Source organism: Lampris incognitus, chromosome 9 (genome assembly GCF_029633865.1).
Source record: "Lampris incognitus isolate fLamInc1 chromosome 9, fLamInc1.hap2, whole genome shotgun sequence".
NCBI classification, from domain to species: domain Eukaryota; kingdom Metazoa; phylum Chordata; class Actinopteri; order Lampriformes; family Lampridae; genus Lampris; species Lampris incognitus.
Window position 1 is genome coordinate 61,363,500 of NC_079219.1, and position 21,964 is coordinate 61,385,463.

At 47.1% G+C, this 21,964-nt stretch overlaps 1 protein-coding gene across 1 annotated transcript in view; it reads right to left on the reverse strand.

Moving 5' to 3' along the window:
* Window positions 1–21,964, reverse strand: part of dpy19l1l (dpy-19-like 1, like (H. sapiens)) — a 98,556-nt gene that overhangs the window by 18,316 nt on the left and 58,276 nt on the right. Inside the window, exons 19-21 of the mRNA XM_056286098.1 lie at window positions 19,040–19,214; window positions 12,260–12,359; window positions 907–1,032 (exon numbers count right to left, since the gene is read on the reverse strand). Of these exons, the coding sequence (XP_056142073.1) occupies window positions 907–1,032; window positions 12,260–12,359; window positions 19,040–19,214 (401 nt within the window). The remainder of the gene's footprint in view (window positions 1–906; window positions 1,033–12,259; window positions 12,360–19,039; window positions 19,215–21,964) is intronic.

The window sequence follows — 21,964 nt, forward strand, 5'->3', positions numbered from 1 at the left end:
CAGGGGGCACAGGAAGTATAAGAGGGAGGCAGTGCAGGGGGGCACAGGAAATATAAGAGGGAGGCAGTGCAGGGGGCACAGGAAATATAAGAGGGAGGCAGGGCAGGGGGGCACAGGAAGTATAAGAGGGAGGCAGTGCAGGGGGCACAGGAAATATAAGAGGGAGGCAGGGCAGGGGGGCACAGGAAGTATAAGAGGGAGGCAGTGCAGGGGGCACAGGAGGTATAAGAGGGAGGCAGTGCAGGGGGGCATAGGAAGTATAAGAGGGAGGCAGTGCAGGGGGCACAGGAAATATAAGAGGGAGGCAGTGCAGGGGGCACAGGAAATATAAGAGGGAGGCAGTGCAGGGGGGCACAGGAAGTATAAGAGGGAGGCAGTGCAGGGGGCACAGGAAATATAAGAGGGAGGCAGTGCAGGGGGCACAGGAAGTATAAGAGGGAGGCAGTGCAGGGGGCACAGGAAGTATAAGAGGGAGGCAGTGCAGGGGGGCACAGGAAATATAAGAGGGAGGCAGTGCAGGGGGCACAGGAAGTATAAGAGGGAGGCAGTGCAGGGGGCACAGGAAGTATAAGAGGGAGGCAGTGCAGGGGGCACAGGAAATATAAGAGGGAGGCAGTGCAGGGGGGCACAGGAGGTATAAGAGGGAGGCAGTGCAGGGGGGCATAGGAAGTATAAGAGGGAGGCAGGGCAGGAGGCACAGGAAATATAAGAGGGAGGCAGTGCAGGGGGCACAGGAAATATAAGAGGGAGGCAGTAAAATACTGCCCACCTCTGGACACATGACCAAATGCCCTCCAGCCTACTGCCTCATGGAGAGGATGAAGGTTGGTGGTTTATGGGTAAGAGGGCCATGTTTGGATCAGAGCTCGCTTGCTCTGGTTCTCACAGGATACTGGCGGAGCTCACCTTGTTCTCCTGTTGCACCAGGAGTCTTCCAGAACAAAGTAGTCGACGCCCAGCTTCATCATACTCCTCTTCACCGTCTCCCCGGACATGCGGCTGTACATGGAGTAAACCAGCTTGGTCCTCTCCCTGCAAAAAAAGAGAACCATCTTAACAGACAGGTTCTGTGTTGTCTGTGAACCACAGACACACACGTTAACAGAATCACGCTCACAGACAGGTTCTGTGTTTTAACAGACAGGTTCTGTGTTGTCTGTGCAACACAGACACACACTCCGAAAACAAAATTCACAAACTAGCACAGAACATGAACATAAAAAGTACGAAGAGAAAGAAGGAAGAACAATATTTCACTACAGAAATGCTGAGTCATGACAGGAAGGTAGTCTAGAGTGTGATTAAAAACTGCCCCCGTGGTCTGTTGTGCTGTCTGTAGACTAGAGTGTGATTAAACTGCCCCCGTGGTCTGTTGTGCTGTCTGTAGTCTAGAGTGTGATTAAACTGCCCCCGTGGTCTGTTGTGCTCTCTGTAGTCTAGAGTGTGATTAAACTGCCCCCGTGGTCTGTTGTGCTGTCTGTAGTCTAGAGTGTGATTAAACTGCCCCCGTGGTCTGTTGTGCTGTCTGTAGACTAGAGTGTGATTAAACTGCCCCCGTGGTCTGTTGTGCTGTCTGTAGTCTAGAGTGTGATTAAACTGCCCCCGTGGTCTGTTGTGCTGTCTGTAGTCTAGAGTGTGATTAAACTGCCCCCGTGGTCTGTTGTGCTGTCTGTAGTCTAGAGTGTGATTAAACTGCCCCCGTGGTCTGTTGTGCTGTCTGTAGTCTAGAGTGTGATTAAACTGCCCCCGTGGTCTGTTGTGCTGTCTGTAGACTAGAGTGTGATTAAACTGCCCCCGTGGTCTGTTGTGCTGTCTGTAGTCTAGAGTGTGATTAAACTGCCCCCGTGGTCTGTTGTGCTGTCTGTAGTCTAGAGTGTGATTAAACTGCCCCCGTGGTCTGTTGTGCTGTCTGTAGACTAGAGTGTGATTAAACTGCCCCCGTGGTCTGTTGTGCTGTCTGTAGTCTAGAGTGTGATTAAACTGCCCCCGTGGTCTGTTGTGCTGTCTGTAGTCTAGAGTGTGATTAAATTGCCCCCGTGGTCTGTTGTGCTGTCTGTAGACTAGAGTGTGATTAAACTGCCCCCCGTGGTCTGTTGTGCTGTCTGTAGTCTAGAGTGTGATTAAACTGCCCCCGTGGTCTGTTGTGCTGTCTGTAGACTAGAGTGTGATTAAACTGCCCCCGTGGTCTGTTGTGCTGTCTGTAGTCTAGAGTGTGATTAAACTGCCCCCGTGGTCTGTTGTGCTGTCTGTAGACTAGAGTGTGATTAAACTGCCCCCGTGGTCTGTTGTGCTGTCTGTAGTCTAGAGTGTGATTAAACTGCCCCCGTGGTCTGTTGTGCTGTCTGTAGTCTAGAGTGTGATTAAACTGCCCCCGTGGTCTGTTGTGCTGTCTGTAGTCTAGAGTGTGATTAAACTGCCCCCGTGGTCTGTTGTGCTGTCTGTAGTCTAGAGTGTGATTAAACTGCCCCCGTGGTCTGTTGTGCTGTCTGTAGTCTAGAGTGTGATTAAACTGCCCCCGTGGTCTGTGGTGCTGTCTGTAGACTAGAGTGTGATTAAACTGCCCCCGTGGTCTGTTGTGCTGTCTGTAGTCTAGAGTGTGATTAAACTGCCCCCGTGGTCTGTTGTGCTGTCTGTAGTCTAGAGTGTGATTAAATTGCCCCCGTGGTCTGTTGTGCTGTCTGTAGACTAGAGTGTGATTAAACTGCCCCCCGTGGTCTGTTGTGCTGTCTGTAGTCTAGAGTGTGATTAAACTGCCCCCGTGGTCTGTTGTGCTGTCTGTAGACTAGAGTGTGATTAAACTGCCCCCGTGGTCTGTTGTGCTGTCTGTAGTCTAGAGTGTGATTAAACTGCCCCCGTGGTCTGTTGTGCTGTCTGTAGTCTAGAGTGTGATTAAACTGCCCCGTGGTCTGTTGTGCTGTCTGTAGTCTAGAGTGTGATTAAACTGCCCCCGTGGTCTGTTGTGCTGTCTGTAGACTAGAGTGTGATTAAACTGCCCCCGTGGTCTGTTGTGCTGTCTGTAGTCTAGAGTGTGATTAAACTGCCCCCGTGGTCTGTTGTGCTGTCTGTAGACTAGAGTGTGATTAAACTGCCCCCGTGGTCTGTTGTGCTGTCTGTAGTCTAGAGTGTGATTAAACTGCCCCCGTGGTCTGTTGTGCTGTCTGTAGTCTAGAGTGTGATTAAACTGCCCCCGTGGTCTGTTGTGCTGTCTGTAGTCTAGAGTGTGATTAAACTGCCCCCGTGGTCTGTTGTGCTGTCTGTAGTCTAGAGTGTGATTAAACTGCCCCCGTGGTCTCTTGTGCTGTCTGTAGTCTAGAGTGTGATTAAACTGCCCCCGTGGTCTGTTGTGCTGTCTGTAGTCTAGAGTGTGATTAAACTGCCCCCGTGGTCTGTTGTGCTGTCTGTAGTCTAGAGTGTGATTAAACTGCCCCCGTGGTCTCTTGTGCTGTCTGTAGTCTAGAGTGTGATTAAACTGCCCCCGTGGTCTGTTGTGCTGTCTGTAGTCTAGAGTGTGATTAAACTGCCCCCGTGGTCTGTTGTGCTGTCTGTAGTCTAGAGTGTGATTAAACTGCCCCCGTGGTCTGTTGTGCTGTCTGTAGTCTAGAGTGTGATTAAACTGCCCCCGTGGTCTCTTGTGCTGTCTGTAGTCTAGAGTGTGATTAAACTGCCCCCGTGGTCCTCTAGCACCTTCTCTGCATGTGATTCACTCAAACGTGTGCTGAGCCTTCTGACAGACACACACCTCACACTGTCTTACACACACACACACACACACACTCCTCATACTGTGTTACACACACACTCCTCACACTGTTACACACACACACACACAAACACACACACCTCATACTCTGTTACACACACACTCCTTACACTGTCTTACACACACACACACTCCTCACACTGTTACACATACACACACACCTCACACTGTTACACACACACACTCCTCACACTGTCTTACACACACACACACACACACACACACACACACACACACACACACACACACACACACACACACACACACACACACACACACACACACACACCTCATACTGTGTTACACATACACTCCTCACACTGTCTTACACACACACACACACACCTCATACTGTGTTACACACACACTCCTTACACTGTCTTACACACGCACACACTCCTCACACTGTTACACATACACACACACCTCACACTGTTACACACACACTCCTCATACTGTGTTACACACACTCCTCACACTGTCTTACACACACACACACACACACACACACACACGCACCTCATACTGTGTTACACACACACTCCTCACACTGTCTTACACACACACACACACACACACACACACACACAAACAAACACACACACACCTCATACTGTGTTACACACACACACACACTCCTCACACTGTGTTATACACACACTCCTCACACTGTCACACTGTTACACACACTCCTCAGTGTTACACACACACTCCTCACACTGTGTTACACACTCCTCACACTGTGTTACACACACACACACACACACACACCTCACACTGTGTTACACACACTCCTCACACTGTCTTACACACACACACTCCTCAGTGTTACACACACACTCCTCACACTGTTACACACACTCGTCACACTGTGTCCCACACACTCCTCAGTGTTATACACACACCTCACACTGTTACACACACTCCTCACAGTGTTACACACACATTCCTCACACTGTTACACACACACACTCCTCACACTGTCTTACACACACACACACACACACACACACACACACACACTCCTCACATTGTTACACACACACACACACACCTCACACTGTATTACACACACACACCTCACACTGTATTACACACACACACTCCTCAGTGTTACACACACACTCCTCACACTGTTACACACACTCGTCACACTGTGTCCCACACACTCCTCAGTGTTATACACACACCTCACACTGTTACACACACTCCTCACAGTGTTACACACACATTCCTCACACTGTTACACACACACACTCCTCACACTGTCTTACACACACACACACACACACACACACTCCTCACATTGTTACACACACACACACACACACCTCACACTGTATTACACACACACACCTCACACTGTATTACACACACACACTCCTCAGTGTTACACACACACACCTCACAGTGTTACACACACACTCCTCACACTGTGTCACACACACTCAGTGTTACACACACACACACACACACACACCTCACACTGTGTTACACACACACTCCTCATACTGTTACACACACTCCTCACACTGTGTCCCACACACTCCTCACAGTGTTACACACACACTCCTCACACTGTGTCACACACACTCCTCAGTGTTACACACACACACACACACACACACTCCTCACACTGTCACACACACACTCCTCACACTGTGTCACACACACTTCTCACACTGTGTCACACACACTCATCATACTGTGATACACAAACACTCCTCACACTGTGTCACACACACGCCTCAGTGTTACACACACACACACTCCTCACACTGTTACACACACACACGCACACCTCACACTGTGTTACACACACTCCTCACACTGTGTTGCACATGCAGTCCTCACACTATGTTACACACACTCCTCACACTGTGTTACACACACACTCCTCACACTGTGTTACACACACACACACACACTCCTCACACTGTGTTACGCACACACTCCTCACACTGTGTCCCACACACTCCTCACACTTTGTGGTTATGGAATGTTTTCATTGTTGTTGGAATGTTTTCATTATTGCTATAATGTTGTCATTGTTATTGTAATGTTGTCATTGTTGTTGTAATGTTGTCATTGTTGTTGGAATGTTTTCATTGTTGTTGGAATGCTTTCATTATTGTTGTAATGTTTTCATTGTTATTGTAATGTTGTCATTGTTATTGTAATGTTGTCATTGTTGTTGGAATGTTTTCATTGTTGTTGTAATGTTTTCATTATTGTTGTACTGTTTTCATTGTAATTGGAATGTTTTCATTGTTGTTGGAATGTTTTCATTATTGATGTAATATTTTCATTGTTATTGTAATGTTGTCATTGTTATTGTAATGTTGTCATTGTTGTTGGAATGTTGTCATTGTTGGAATGTTTTCATTGTTGTTGTAATGTTTTCATTATTGTTGTACTGTTTTCATTGTTGTTGGAATGTTTTCATTGTTGTTGTAATGTTTTCATTGTTATTGGAATGTTGTCATTGTTGTTGGAATGTTGTCATTGTTGGAATGTTTTAATTGTTGTTGTAATGTTTTCATTATTGTTGTACTATTTTCATTGTTATTGGAATGTTTTCATTGTTGTTGGAATGTTGTCATTGTTATTGTAACGTTTTCATTGTTGTTGGCATGTTGTCATTGTTGTTGGAATGTTGTCATTGTTGTTGGAATGTTTTCATTATTGTTGTAATGTTTTCATTATTGTTGTAATGTTTTAATTGTTGTTGGAATGTTGTCATTGTTATTGTAATGTTTTAATTGTTGTTGGCATGTTGTCATTGTTGTTGGAATGTTGTCATTGTTGTTGGAATGTTTTCATTGTTGGAATGTTTTCATTGTTGTTGGAATGTTTTCAATGTTGTTGGAATGTTTTCATTGTTGTTGGCATGTTGTCAATGTTGTTGGAATGTTTTCATTATTGTTGTACTGTTTTCATTGTTATTGGAATGTTTTCATTGTTGTTGGAATGTTGTCATTGTTATGTTTTCATTGTTGTTGGCATGTTGTCATTGTTGTTGGAATGTTTTCATTGTTATTGGAATGTTTTCATTGTTATTGGAATGTTGTCATTGTTGTTGTAATGTTTTCATTATTGTTGTAATGTTTTCATTGTTGTTGTAATGTTTTCATTATTGTTGTAATGTTTTCATTATTGTTGTAATGTTTTCATTGTTGTTGGAATGTTTTCATTGTTATTGGAATGTTTTCATTGTTATTGGAATGTTGTCATTGTTGTTGGAATGTTGTCATTGTTATGTTTTCATTGTTGTTGGCATGTTGTCATTATTGTTGTAATGTTGTCATTGTTGTTGGAATGTTTTCATTGTTGTTGTAATGTTTTCATTATTGTTGTAATGTTTTCATTGTTGTTGGAATGTTTTCATTGTTATTGGAATGTTTTCATTGTTGTTGGAATGTGGGTTTGCTGCAAACAGAAGTTAATAGTCATGTTTTTCTCTCATCCGGGGACGTGTTCACATCACAGCCAGAGACTCGGTCCCTGCTGCATCATCCTGAAGAGGAGCTGTACATCTTACAGAGGGGTACGTCAAACACACATGTCATGTGTTGGTAATATGTCAGACACGGTTGGCGAAACTAATCCCGTCCAAACAGGAATCGAGCCATGTTCATGTTCTGTACAAGACAGTTAACAAAGGTTTTCCTGTGGATGCAGTGTTTCTTTTTCTTTTTAGTTTATTTTTTTGGAATCCCCCCCCCCTTTTTTTTCTCCTCAATTGTACTTGGCCAATTACCCCACTCTTCCAAGCCGTCCCGGTCTCTGCTCCACCCCCTCTGCTGATCCGGGGAGGGCTGCAGACTACCACATGCCTCCTCCCATACATGTGGAGTCACCAGCCGCTTCTTTTCACCTGACAGTGAGGAGTTTCACCAGGGGGACGTAGCACGTGGGAGGATCACGCTATTCCCCCCAGTTCCCCTCCCCCCTGAACAGGCACCCTGACTGACCAGAGGAGGTGCTAGTTAAGCGACCAGGACTAATACCCACATCCGGCTTCCCACCCGCAGACATGGCCAATTGTGTCTGTAGGGACGCCCGACCAAGCCAGAGGTAACATGGGGATTCGAACTGGCGAGCACCATGTTGGTAGGCAAGGGAATAGACCACTACGGTACCCAAACACGGCAGCAGTGTTTCTAATCTTGTAGATAAAGTACAGTCCTGTCCAGCCAACCATTCTAAAAATGATGTTCAATTTTTAAGAATAAGAAAACAAACGTGTGAAATCATGAAGCTAAACTTCTTCCACATGCTGTCAGACACTGTTGTGCTGCGGCCCCCAAACTGGAAACCATCTAGTTAGTCAAACACTGTGGCACTGCAGCCCCCACACTGGAAACCATCTAGTTAGTCAGACACTGTTGTGCTGCAGCCCCCACACTGGAAACCATCTAGTTAGTTAGACACTGTTGTGCTGCAGCCCCCACACTGGAAACCATCTAGTTAGTTAGACACTGTTGTGCTGCAGCCCCCACACTGGAAACCATCTAGTTAGTCAGACACTGTTGTGCTGCAGCCCCCACACTGGAAACCATCTAGTTAGTCAGACACTGTGGCGCTGCGGCCCCCACACTGGAAACCATCTAGTTAGTCAGACACTGTTGTGTTAGAGCCCCCACACTGGAAACCATCTAGTTAGTCAGACACTGTTGTGTTAGAGCCCCCACACTGGAAACCATCTAGTTAGTCAGACACTGTTGTGCGGCAGCCGCCACACTGGAAACCATCTAGTTCAGTGTTCCTCAACCCTGTCCTCAAGGAACCCCTATCCTGCATATTTTCTTTTTTTTTTTTTATATAAATTTATTTCTGATTTTTCCCCTTTTTCTCCCAATTTAGTGGCCAATCAATCCCTATTTTAATTCAAACACCCACCCTCAAACTGCATGCGTTCGCCAACTGCATCTCTCCGGCCGGCAGTCTCGAAGGAGACCGCCTCCCCACTTTTTGTGACAAGGCGACTCCAAGCCGAACCACTGTTTTTCCGACACACACAGAGACGCATTCACGTGACGAACACAAGCCGACTCCGCCCCCCTCCCGAAGACAGCGTTGCCGATGATTGCTGCTTCATGGAGTCCGGCCATAGTCGGATCTGACGAGACCGGGGCGCGAACCCCAGTCCCCAGTGGGCAACTGCATCGACGCAAAGCCGATGCTTAGACCGCTACACCACCGCGGACCCCCTGCATATTTTCTTTGCAACCCTGAATAGGTACCTGTTTGTAGTTTGTAGTTATTCAACCAATCAGCAATGAATTTGGTCAGATGTTGCACACCTTGCATAATTAAGTGCTGCGAGATGACTGGTCGAGTAAGTACAAGCAGGGCTACCTTTGCAGGGTTACAATGAAAATCTGCAGGATAGGGGTTCCTTGAGGACTGGGTTGAGAAACACTGATCTAGTTAGTCAGACACTGTTGTGCTGCAGCCCCCACACTGGAAACCATCTAGTTAGTCAGACACTGTTGTGCTGCAGCCCCCACACTGGAAACCATCTAGTTAGTCAGACACTGTTGTGCTGGAAACCATCTAGTTAGTCAGACACTATTGTGCTGGAAACCATCTAGTTAGTCAGACACTATTGTGCTGCAGCCCCCACACTGGAAACCATCTAGTTAGTCAGATACTGTTGTGCTGCAGCCCCCACACTGGAAACCATCTAGTTAGTCAGACGCTGTTGTGCTAGAGCCCCCACACTGGAAACCATCTAGTTAGTCAGACACTGTTGTGCTGCAGCCCCCACACTGGAAACCATCTAGTTAGTCAGACACTATTGTGCTGCAGCCCCCACACTGGAAACCATCTAGTTAGTCAGACACTGTTGTGCTGCAGCCCCACACTGGAAACCATCTAGTTAGACGGACATTATTGTGCTAGAGCCCCCACACTGGAAACCATTTAGTTAGTCAGACACTGTTGTGCTAGAGCCCCCACACTGGAAACCATCTAGTTAGTCAGACATTATTGTGTTGCAGCCCCCACAATGGAAACCATCTAGTTAGTCAGACACTGTTGTGCTGCAGCCCCCACACTGGAAACCATCTAGTTAGTCAGACACTATTGTGCTGCAGCCCCCACACTGGAAACCATCTAGTTAGTCAGATTCTGTTGTGCTAGAGCCCCCACACTGGAAACCATCTAGTTAGTCAGACACCGTTGTGCTGCAGCCCCCACACTGGAAACCATCTAGTTAGTCAGATACTGTTGTGCTGCAGCCCCCACACTGGAAACCATCCAGTTAGTCAGATACTGTTGTGCTGCAGCCCCCACACTGGAAACCATCTAGTTAGTCAGACACTGTTGTGCTGCAGCCCCACACTGGAAACCATCTAGTTAGTCAGACACTGTTGTGCTAGAGCCCCCACACTGGAAATCATCTAGTTAGTCAGACATTATTGTGTTGCAGCCCCCACACTGGAAACCATCTAGTTAGTCAGACACTGTTGTGCTAGAGCCCCCACACTGGAAACCATCTAGTTAGTCAGACACTATTGTGCTGCAGCCCCCACACTGGAAACCATCTAGTTAGTCAGACACTGTTGTGCTGCAGCCCCCACACTGGAAACCATCTAGTTAGTCAGACACCGTTGTGCTGCAGCCCCCACACTGGAAACCATCTAGTTAGTCAGACACTATTGTGCTGCAGCCCCCAAACTGGAAACCATCTAGTTAGTCAAACACCGTTGTGCTGCAGCCCCCAAACTGGAAACCATCTAGTTAGTCAGACACTGTTGTGCTGCAGCCCCCACACTGGAAACCATCTAGTTAGTCAGACACTGTTGTGCTGCAGCCCCCAAACTGGAAACCATCTAGTTAGTCAAACACCGTTGTGCTGCAGCCCCCACACTGGAAACCATCTAGTTAGTCAGACAATGTTGTGCTGCAGCCCCCACACTGGAAACCATCTAGTTAGTCAGATACTGTTGTGCTGCAACCCCCACACTGGAAACCATCTAGTTAGTCAGATACTGTTGTGCTGCAGCCCCCACACTGGAAACCATCTAGTTAGTCAGACACTATTGTGCTGCAGCCCCCACACTGGAAACCATCTAGTTAGTCAGACATTATTGTGTTGCAGCCCCCACACTGGAAACCATCTAGTTAGTCAGACATTATTGTGTTGCAGCCCCCACACTGGAAACCATCTAGTTAGTCAGACACTGTTGTGCTAGAGCCCCCACACTGGAAACCATCTAGTTAGTCAGACACTGTTGTGCTGCAGCCCCCACACTGGAAACCATCTAGTTAGTCAGACACTATTGTGCTGCAGCCCCCACACTGGAAACCATCTAGTTAGTCAGACACTGTTGTGCTGCAGCCCCACACTGGAAACCATCTAGTTAGTCAGACACTGTTGTGCTAGAGCCCCCACACTGGAAACCATCTAGTTAGTCAGACACTGTTGTGCTAGAGCCCCCACACTGGAAACCATCTAGTTAGTCAGACATTATTGTGTTGCAGCCCCCACACTGGAAACCATCTAGTTAGTCAGACACTGTTGTGCTAGAGCCCCCACACTGGAAACCATCTAGTTAGTCAGACACTATTGTGCCGCAGCCCCCACACTGGAAACCATCTAGTTAGTCAGATACTGTTGTGCTAGAGCCCCCACACTGGAAACCATCTAGTTAGTCAGACACTGTTGTGCTGCAGCCCCCACACTGGAAACCATCTAGTTAGTCAGACACTATTGTGCTGCAGCCCCCACACTGGAAACCATCTAGTTAGTCAGATACTGTTGTGCTAGAGCCCCCACACTGGAAACCATCTAGTTAGTCAGACACCGTTGTGCTGCAGCCCCCACACTGGAAACCATCTAGTTAGTCAGATACTGTTGTGCTGCAGCCCCCACACTGGAAACCATCTAGTTAGTCAGACACTATTGTGCTGCAGCCCCCACACTGGAAACCATCTAGTTAGTCAGATACTGTTGTGCTGCAGCCCCCACACTGGAAACCATCTAGTTAGTCAGATACTGTTGTGCTGCAGCCCCCACACTGGAAACCATCTAGTTAGTCAGATACTGTTGTGCTAGAGCCCCCAAACTGGAAACCATCTAGTTAGTCAGATACTGTTGTGCTGCAGCCCCCAAACTGGAAACCATCTATTTAGTCAGACACTGTTGTGTTAGAGCCCCCACACTGGAAACCATCTAGTTAGTCAGATACTGTTGTGTTAGAGCCCCCACACTGGAAACCATCTAGTTAGTCAGATACTGTTGTGCTGCGGCCCCCAAACTGGAAACCATCTAGTTAGTCAGATACTGTTGTGCTGCAGCCCCCAAACTGGAAACCATCTAGTTAGTCAGACACTGTTGTGCTGCAGCCCCCACACTGGAAACCATCTAGTTAGTCAGACACTGTTGTGCTGCAGCCCCCAAAGTGGAAACCATTTAGTTAGTCAGACATTGTTGTACTGCAGCCCCCACAATGGAAACATCTAGTTGTGTTACTGGAACCCTGGTCTGACCTCAGGCCAGCGTCTTCATAGTGTGGGTGGTTGACGATGGGCCGGCCCGTAGACAGCTTCACACTGGCCATGGTGGGCATGGCTCCAGCAAACACAGACCCTGCATGTAAAACACACACACACACACACACACACACACACACACACACACACACACACACACACACACACACACACACACACACACACACACACACACACACAAAATGGACATGAGGCAATGTAATGATGTGTAAGGAAGCAGCTATTTTGCCATGACTTTCTTCCCCACATGCAGCACACGTCAGGTGATTGTGTAACAGTGGCTTCATCGTATCCAGCCACAATATCTCGTTCTACATTGTTGACAAGTCAAATTAAAATATGTCTTTGACTTCTGAACAGGAATTCTCCATAATGTCAAGTCAAGTCAATTCAGTTTCATTTGTTTAGCCAACATCGCAAATTACTAATGTGCCTCAGTGGGCTTTACAGCAACACAACATCCTGTCCTAGACCCTCACACTGGATAAGGAACAACTCCCTAAAAGCCTTTAACAGGCAGAACAAACAGGAAGAAAGCTCAGGGAGAGCAGCAGAGGAGGATCTTTCTCCCAAGATGCACAACGTGCAATAATGTTGTGTTTACACAATTTACATAATACATAATACAGCATTGAAAGAGGATAACACAATTATAATGGAATTATAGAATATATGAAGAATATGATGAGGAGGATGGCAAGCGGTATCCAGACACCAGCAGATAAGCCCAGGACATGAGCCACGTGACCACCACCACCATGTAAAAAAATAAAAGAAAATAAAAGAAACTTCAGGATAATAAAATTATATGGATTTATAAGACATATAAAAAGAGAATGTGATGAGGGGGATGCAAAGCAGTGTCCAGGTGGCGACCACTGTCACCATGGAGACCTGGGAGGACTGATTGCATGTGCACACAGGGGAGACTCACATGACACCATTCACACACACAGAAGAAGAGAAAGGAGAAGACATCATTCAGAGAGAGAAAAGACATGTGAGAGAAGAGAACAGTTTGCAATAGTCAATAATCTATACTCTATAATTTATACTCTATATTCTATAATATATACTTAGCACAAAATGTAAGGAAATGGTTGTTTGGTAGTTTATTTCTTTGTTGTAACAATGCTTCTTGGCAGTAAATCTTATAGCGGTGGAAAGCCTGTTTATTTGCCTTTTAAATGGGGCCACATGTGTAAGGAACATGCATTTGTGGGATGAGCAGCAGAGCTGAGTATGTGGGTTGTGCCCATGAAACATTTGCCAAATCTTCTCTGCCGATGCCAAACAATTTATTTTGCTGTTGCTATTGACTCTTGTTTTGAGCTTCTGGTACCCCAGGTGCTGCCAATCAGCTGCCTGGTAGAAGATTTACTGCCAAGAAGCATCGTTACAACAAAGAAATAATCTACCAAACACACCCTTCCTTACTTTTTATGCTAAGTTAATATATATATATACTCTATATTCTATAATCTATACTCTATAGTCTATACTCTATAATCTGGTGGGCAGAACAGTGGTTGGTAAATTCATTGAGACAGAAACCAACCCACCATGCAGTACAGGTTGTGAAGCACTCAATTTAAAGGCAACTAATTGTAGGTTGAGACAAAAAGATGAGTTTTAAGTTTGGATTTAAAGACTCAACAGACTGATTGTTTGATGGCAGCAGGCAGGTTATTCCACAAGAACGGGGCCCGATAGGAAAAGGCCCTGCCACCAGCTGACTTCTTTTTAACTTTGAGTACACACAGGAGCCCTGTATTTTGAGGATGAAGAGCTCAAGATGGAATGTGCGGTTTAAGGAGATCAGACAGGTAAAATGGGGCAAGCCCATTTAGGATTTTATAAATCATAATAAAGAAGTATTCAGATGGGTTCAGATTTACATAAAACATTAAAATCAGAAAATTACCTAACTGGTAATAAGTATTTATTCTATTTGTATGAATTTAAACTGGGTTCGGTGTATTTAGTTTTCTTGAGATTAAACTAAATACGTTAACACTGTGCATCTATGGTGAATTCAAATCCATGATAAATTGCTTGACTGCCAATACACATCACCGACTCTGAAGGATTCAAGTGAAAAGCAGGCTGGTTAAGCCATGTTACGTAACTGTCTTTACTGTTCAGAGGAAAAAAGCTGCAGGAAGTAACAAAAAGATAGGCAAAGCTCTGCATTTTCCAAGGAGCACCGTAAAGTGTATTTCAACAATGTGGGTCAAATATGGTAAAACTGAGACACGACAGTGATCATCCCACCACACTGAACCACCAGGCAGAATGGATATCACCCAGCATCCAGCTACACATCTCTCATCCAGCTACACATCTCTCTCAGCTCTCACCCAGCATCCAGCTACACATCCCTCTCAGCACTCACCCAGCATCCAGCTACACATCTCTCTCAGCTCTCACCCAGCATCCAGCTACACATCCCTCTCAGCACTCACCCAGCATCCAGCTACACATCTCTCTCAGCTCTCACCCAGCATCCAGCTACACATCTCTCTAAGCGCTCACCCAGCATCCAGCTACACATCTCTCTCAGCACTCACCAAGCATCCAGCTACACATCTCTCTCAGCACTCACCCAGCATCCAGCTACACATCTCTCTCAGCTCTCACCCAGTATCCAGCTACACATCTCTCTCAGCACTCACCCAGCATCCAGCTACACTTCTCTCTCAGCTCTCACCCAGCATCCAGCTACACATCTCTCTCAGCACTCACCCAGCATCCAGCTACACATCTCTCTCAGCACTCACCCAGCATCCAGCTACACATCTCTCTCAGCACTCACCCAGCATCCAGCTACACATCTCTCTCAGCACTCACCCAGCATCCAGCTACACTTCTCTCTCAGCTCTCACCCAGCATCCAGCTACACATCTCTCTCAGCACTCACCCAGCATCCAGCTACACATCTCTCTCAGCACTCACCCAGCATCCAGCTACACATCTCTCTCAGCACTCACCCAGCATCCAGCTACACATCTCTCATCCAGCTACACATCTCTCTCAGCACTCACCCAGCATCCAGCTACACATCTCTCACCCAGCATCCAGCTACACATCTCTCACCCAGCATCCAGCTACACATCTCTCTCAGCACTCATCCTAGCATCCAGCTACACATCTCTCACCCAGCATCCAGCTACACATCTCTCTCAGCACTCACCCAGCATCCAGCTACACATCTCTCATCCAGCTGCACATCTCTCTCAGCACTCACCCAGCATCCAGCTACACATCTCTCTCAGCACTCACCCAGCATCCAGCTACACATCTCTCTCAGCACTCATCCCAGCATCCAGCTACACATCTCTCACCCAGCATCCAGCTACACATCTCTCACCCAGCATCCAGCTACACATCACTCTCAGCACTCATCCTAGCATCCAGCTACACATCTCTCACCCAGCATCCAGCTACACATCTCTCTCAGCTCTCACCCAGCATCCAGCTACACATCTCTCTCAGCACTCACCCAGCATCCAGCTACACATCTCTCATACAGCATCCAGCTACACATCTCTCTCAGCTCTCACCCAGCATCCAGCTACACATCCCTCTCAGCACTCACCCAGCATCCAGCTACACATCTCTCATCCAGCTACACATCTCTCTCAGCACTCACCCAGCATCCAGCTACCCATCCCTCTCAGCTCTCACCCAGCATCCAGCTACACATCTCTCTCAGCTCTCACCCAGCATCCAGCTACACATCCCTCTCAGCACTCACCCAGCATCCAGCTACACATCCCTCTCAGCACTCACCCAGCATCCAGCTACACATCTCTCACCCAGCATCCAGCTACACATCTCTCTCAGCTCTCACCCAGCATCCAGCTACACATCTCTCTCAGCACTCACCCAGCATCCAGCAACACATCTCTCACCCAGCATCCAGCTACACATCTCTCTCAGCACTCACCCAGCATCCAGCTACACATCTCTCAGCACTCATCCAGCATCCAGCTATACATCTCTCATCCAGCATCCAGCTACACATCTCTCATCCAGCATCCAGCTACACATCTCTCATCCAGCATCCAGCTACACATCTCTCTCAGCTCTCACCCAGCATCCAGCTACACATCTCTCTCAGCACTCACCCAGCATCCAGCAACACATCTCTCACCCAGCATCCAGCTACACATCTCTCTCAGCACTCACCCAGCATCCAGCTACACATCTCTCAGCACTCATCCAGCATCCAGCTATACATCTCTCATCCAGCATCCAGCTACACATCTCTCATCCAGCATCCAGCTACACATCTCTCATCCAGCATCCAGCTACACATCTCTCTCAGCTCTCACCCAGCTTGCAGCTACACATCTCTCTCAGCACTCACCCAGCATCCAGCTACACATCTCTCACCCAGCATCCAGCTACACATCTCTCATCCAGCATCCAGCTACACATCTCTCTCAGCACTCATCCAGCATCCAGCTACACATCTCTCTCAGCACTCACCCAGCATCCAGCTACACATCTCTCACCCAGCATCCAGCTACACATCTCTCTCAGCTCTCACCCAGCATCCAGCTACACATCTCTCTCAGCACTCACCCAGCATCCAGCTACACATCTCTCACCCAGCATCCAGCTACACATCTCTCTCAGCTCTCATCCAGCATCCAGCTACACATCTCTCTCAGCACTCATCCAGCATCCAGCTACACATCTCTCATCCAGCATCCAGCTACACATCTCTCTCAGCTCTCACCCAGCATCCAGCTACACATCTCTCACCCAGCATCCAACTACACATCGTTCTCAGCACTCACCCAGCATCCAGCTACACATCTCTCATCCAGCATCCAGCTACACAGCTCTCTCAGCTCTCACCCAGCATCCAGCCTTACAGCTCTCTCGACTCTCACCCAGCATCCAGCTACACATCTCTCATCCAGCTACACATCTCTCTCAGCTCTCACCCAGCATCCAGCTACACATCTCTCATCCAGCTACACATCTCTCTCAGCTCTCACCCAGCATCCAGCTAAACATCTCTCTCAGCTCTCACCCAGCATCCAGCTACACAGCTCTCACCCAGCATCTAGCTACACATCTCTCTCAGCTCTCACCCAGCATCCAGCTAAACATCTCTCTCAGCTCTCACCCAGCATCCAGCTACACAGCTCTCACTCAGCATCCAGCTACACAGCTCTCTCAGCACTCACCCAGCATCCAGCTACACAGCTCTCTCAGCACTCACCCAGCATCCAGCTACACATCTCTCTCAGCTCTCACCCAGCATCCAGCTAAACATCTCTCTCAGCACCCACCCAGCATCCAGCTACACAGCTCTCACCCAGCATCTAGCTACACATCTCTCTCAGCTCTCATCCAGTCTCCAGCTACACATCTCTCACCCAGCATCCAGCTACACATCCGTCTCAGCTCTCACTCAGCATCCAGCTACACATCTCTCTCAGCACTCACCCAGCATCCAGCTACACAGCTCTCTCAGCACTCACCCAGCATCCAGCTACACAGCTCTCTCAGCACTCACCCAGCATCCAGCTACACATCTCTCACCCTTTGTGATCTGATGACACTCAAGTTGAACTCTTTGGCCTGAAGTCAAAACACTACATTTGGCACAATCCATCCCTACCGTCATGTTGATGTCTTGGAATGCGTCTTGACATCACGGGCAAAATGGATGGAGCACAATAAAGGCACATCGCATATGAGAATGTGTTTCAGTGAAGAGTCCTATCTCCAACAGAACAATCTCCCACAGCACACTGCAAAACATCTAAGAAACGGCTTAAAACTGAGGTGGAAACTCTGGAATGGCCCAGACTTAAATACCAATTAAAATCTCACTGTTGTTTCAAAATGTGTCGAATTTATTGTGCTGGTGAAAGGAGAAGTAATAGGAAGAAATGTGAAACTTGAAACGGGGTGAATACTTTCTGAAGGCATTGTATTACACAATGGATCAGATGTCTGCTGTAGCAAAGGTGCTGACCTGTTGCCTCATTCAGTACATCACCAGTTACCAACTGGAAAGGCTCTAAAGGAGATTATATAACTGCACAAATTATAGATCACTGCAGCACTCCATTAGTCAAGTCAGTTTAATTTGATTAGCCCAATATCACAAATTACATATGTGACTCAGTGGGCTTTATAGCAACACAACATCCTGTCTTTAGACCCTCACATCGGATAAGGAAGAACTCCCTAAAAACAAGCATATATATATATATATATATATATATATATATATATATATATATATATATATATATATATATATATCTCGCAAAGGGGAATGCTGCACAATTATTCTTTTAAAATGCTATATTGCCATTTTAATTTCCTTAGTTAAACCTTTCATGATATGCAAAATGTGCATGCAATAATTTTGCTCCTTCAACCTCCAGGGCTAATGGTTGTGATGAAGTATAGTGTGATCAATATCTGATGGCTGTGATGAAGTATAGTGTGATCAATATCTAATGGCTGTGATGAAATATAGTGTGATCAATATCTAATGGCTGTGATGAAGTATAGTGTGATCAATATCTAATGGCTGTGATGAAGTATAGTGTGATCATTATCTGATGGCTGTGATGAAGTATAGTGTGATCAATATCTAATGGCTGTGATGAAGTATAGTGTGATCAATATCTGATGACATCAGGGCTTTGACAGCAGCCATGAATACAGGGTTACATGGTGTGTCGGTCTGCGGGAGGAGTCATCACTACCGCCACTCACTGGGATGCGTGTTGTCTTGGATCCAGTCCAGCAGCTCCTCCTGGGGCAGATTACTGAATTCTCCAATGATGCCCCACTGTGCCTGCAGGTTAGCCACACCCTGTATGGCCATGACGGACATGATGGCAAATACCACCATCTGGAGCTTCGACTTCTCCCCTATCCAGCCAAACAACTGGAGAGACAGCAAACCAGAGTGAGAATGACAAAAAAGAGAGAGGGACAATAAATGAGGGGGAGAGGGGGAAGGAGCATTACAGGAAAGGAAGATGAATAAGAGAAAAAGAGAAGCAGCAGCTTTCAGACAATGGCTTGGGAGGGAAAACTGCAATACTCTGCTAAATATTTGAAAATCTAATTTTGAAGGTGTGGACCTAGTCATGTGGTTTCTATCAATATTACCAGCTGAGTTTTCGTCCATGTGAACGTGTAACAGAGGGTGGCTGGAGAGGAGCATGCATGTTTCTATCAATACTACCAGCTGAGTTATTCTCCATGTGAACGTGAAGAAGAAGGTGGCTGGAGAGGAGCATGCATGTTTCTATCAATACTACCAGTTGAGTTATCCTCCATGTGAACATGAAGCAGAAGGTGGCTGGAGATGAGCATGCATGTTTCTATCAATACTACCAGTTGAGTTATCCTCCATGTGAACATGAAGCAGAAGGTGGCTGGAGAGGAGCATGCATGTTTCTATCAATACTACCAGTTGAGTTATCCTCCATGTGAACATGAAGCAGAAGGTGGCTGGAGAGGGGCATGCATGTTTCTATCAATACTACCAGTTGAGTTATCTTCCATGTGAACATGAAGCAGAAGGTGGCTGGAGAGGGGCATGCATGTTTCTAGTAATACTACCAGTTGAGTTATCCTCCATGTGAACATGAAGCAGAAGGTGGCTGGAGAGGAGCATGCATGTTTCTATCAATACTACCAGTTGAGTTATCCTCCATGTGAACATGAAGCAGAAGGTGGCTGGAGAGGGGCATGCATGTTTCTAGTAATACTACCAGTTGAGTTATCCTCCATGTGAACATGAAGCAGAAGGTGGCTGGAGAGGGGCATGCATGTTTCTATCAATACTACCAGTTGAGTTATCCTCCATGTGAACATGAAGCAGAAGGTGGCTGGAGAGGGGCATGCATGGCTGGAGAGGGGCATGCATGTTTCTATCAATACTACCAGTTGAGTTATCCTCCATGTGAACATGAAGCAGAAGGTGGCTGGAGAGGAGCATGCATGTTTCTATCAATACTACCAGTTGAGTTATCCTCCATGTTAACACGAAGCAGAAGGTGGCTGGAGAGGAGCATGCATGGCTGGAGAGGGGCATGCATGTTTCTATCAATACTACCAGTTGAGTTATCCTCCATGTTAACACGAAGCAGAAGGTGGCTGGAGAGGAGCATGCATGGCTGGAGAGGGGCATGCATGTTTACCAGGACTCAAGTCCATTAAATAGATGAATAAACATAAACGAAACTAAAAGCTGAACAGAAAAATAAATCACACACATCAGTCTACGCTGGAAATGGACAATAAACTTGAGGGGCTTCCTCCGAAATACCTGGCCACTATTTGGACTCAAGGTACATTCCACTGAAGTCTGAACTCAGAAAAAGCCGACCCCCTACTGGAAAAGTACAAAGGAGCATCCATCTAAGTTGGACTCTTGGGCGAGATCGCTCAGGCCCGGGTTTGCAGAGGTAACTGATGTACCTCCACAGCAACATGACAGCGTACACGCCTAACAGCAAACAAAGTTCCCTTTGCAAATGTAGTTTGAAATCCCGTCTAGCTTGGATCTAAAGTACTCTGTACTATTCATGCAGGGAGAACACATGTGGTAGCAGTTATTCAATTCATAATGTTATGTGTTCAGATCACCTGGACATAACTTCCTGCTTATGGCGTTGTAGATAGTCATGTAGCCCCTGTGCATATGCTTGGAGAATTCACAAACTTCCCAAACAAACACATATTTGTGGCAGGCGTCCATGTTTTCCTGAGCAGAAACACGGGAAGGCATTTAGATTGGAAGTCGGGAATACCAACCTGGAAGTATCTGAGTTCCAAGTACAATGTATTTCAGCAAAAGAAATGACACCTACGGTGTCCGGGTAGCATAGCAGTCTATTCCATTGCCTACCCACACGGGGCTCGCCGGTTCCAATCCCTGTGTTACCTCTGCCTTGGTCAGGCGTCCCTACAGACACAATTGGCTGTGTCTGGGGGTGGGAAGCTGGAAATGGGAATGTGTCCTGGTCGCTGTACTAGTGCCACCTCTGGTTGGTCGGGGCACCCGTTTGGGGGGGGGGGGACTGGGGGGAATAGCGTGATCCTCCCATGTGCAACGTCCCCCTGGTGAAACTCCTCACTGTCTGGTGAAAAGAAGAGGCTAGTGACTCCAAATGAATCGGAGGAGACGTGGTAGTCTGCAACCCTCCCCAGATCAGCACAGGGGGTGGAGCAGCGACCGGGACAGCTCGGAAGAGTGGGCTAATTGGCCAAGTACAATTGGGGAGAAAAATGGAAGAAAAAAAAGAAGATGACACCTGCTTGTGTAAATGATTGCATTTCATTCATTCATCAGCTGCTCCTACGGGGTCGGGTCGCGGTGGCAGCAAGCTAAGTAGGGCACTCCAGATGTCCCTCTCCCCAGCAACGCCCTCCAGCTCCTCCTGGGGAAACCCAAGGTGTTCCCAGGCCAGATTGGACAGTCCCTCCAGCGAGTTCTGGGTCTACCCCAGGGTCTCCGCCCAGTTGGCCGTGCCTGGAAAACCTCCAAATGAAGGCGCCCAGGAGGCATCCTAATCAGATGCCCAAACCACCTCAACTGGCTCCTTTCGACGTGAAGGAGCAGCAGCTCTACTCCGAGCTCCCTGCGGATGTCAGAGCTCCTCACCCTAAGGCTGAGCCCAGACA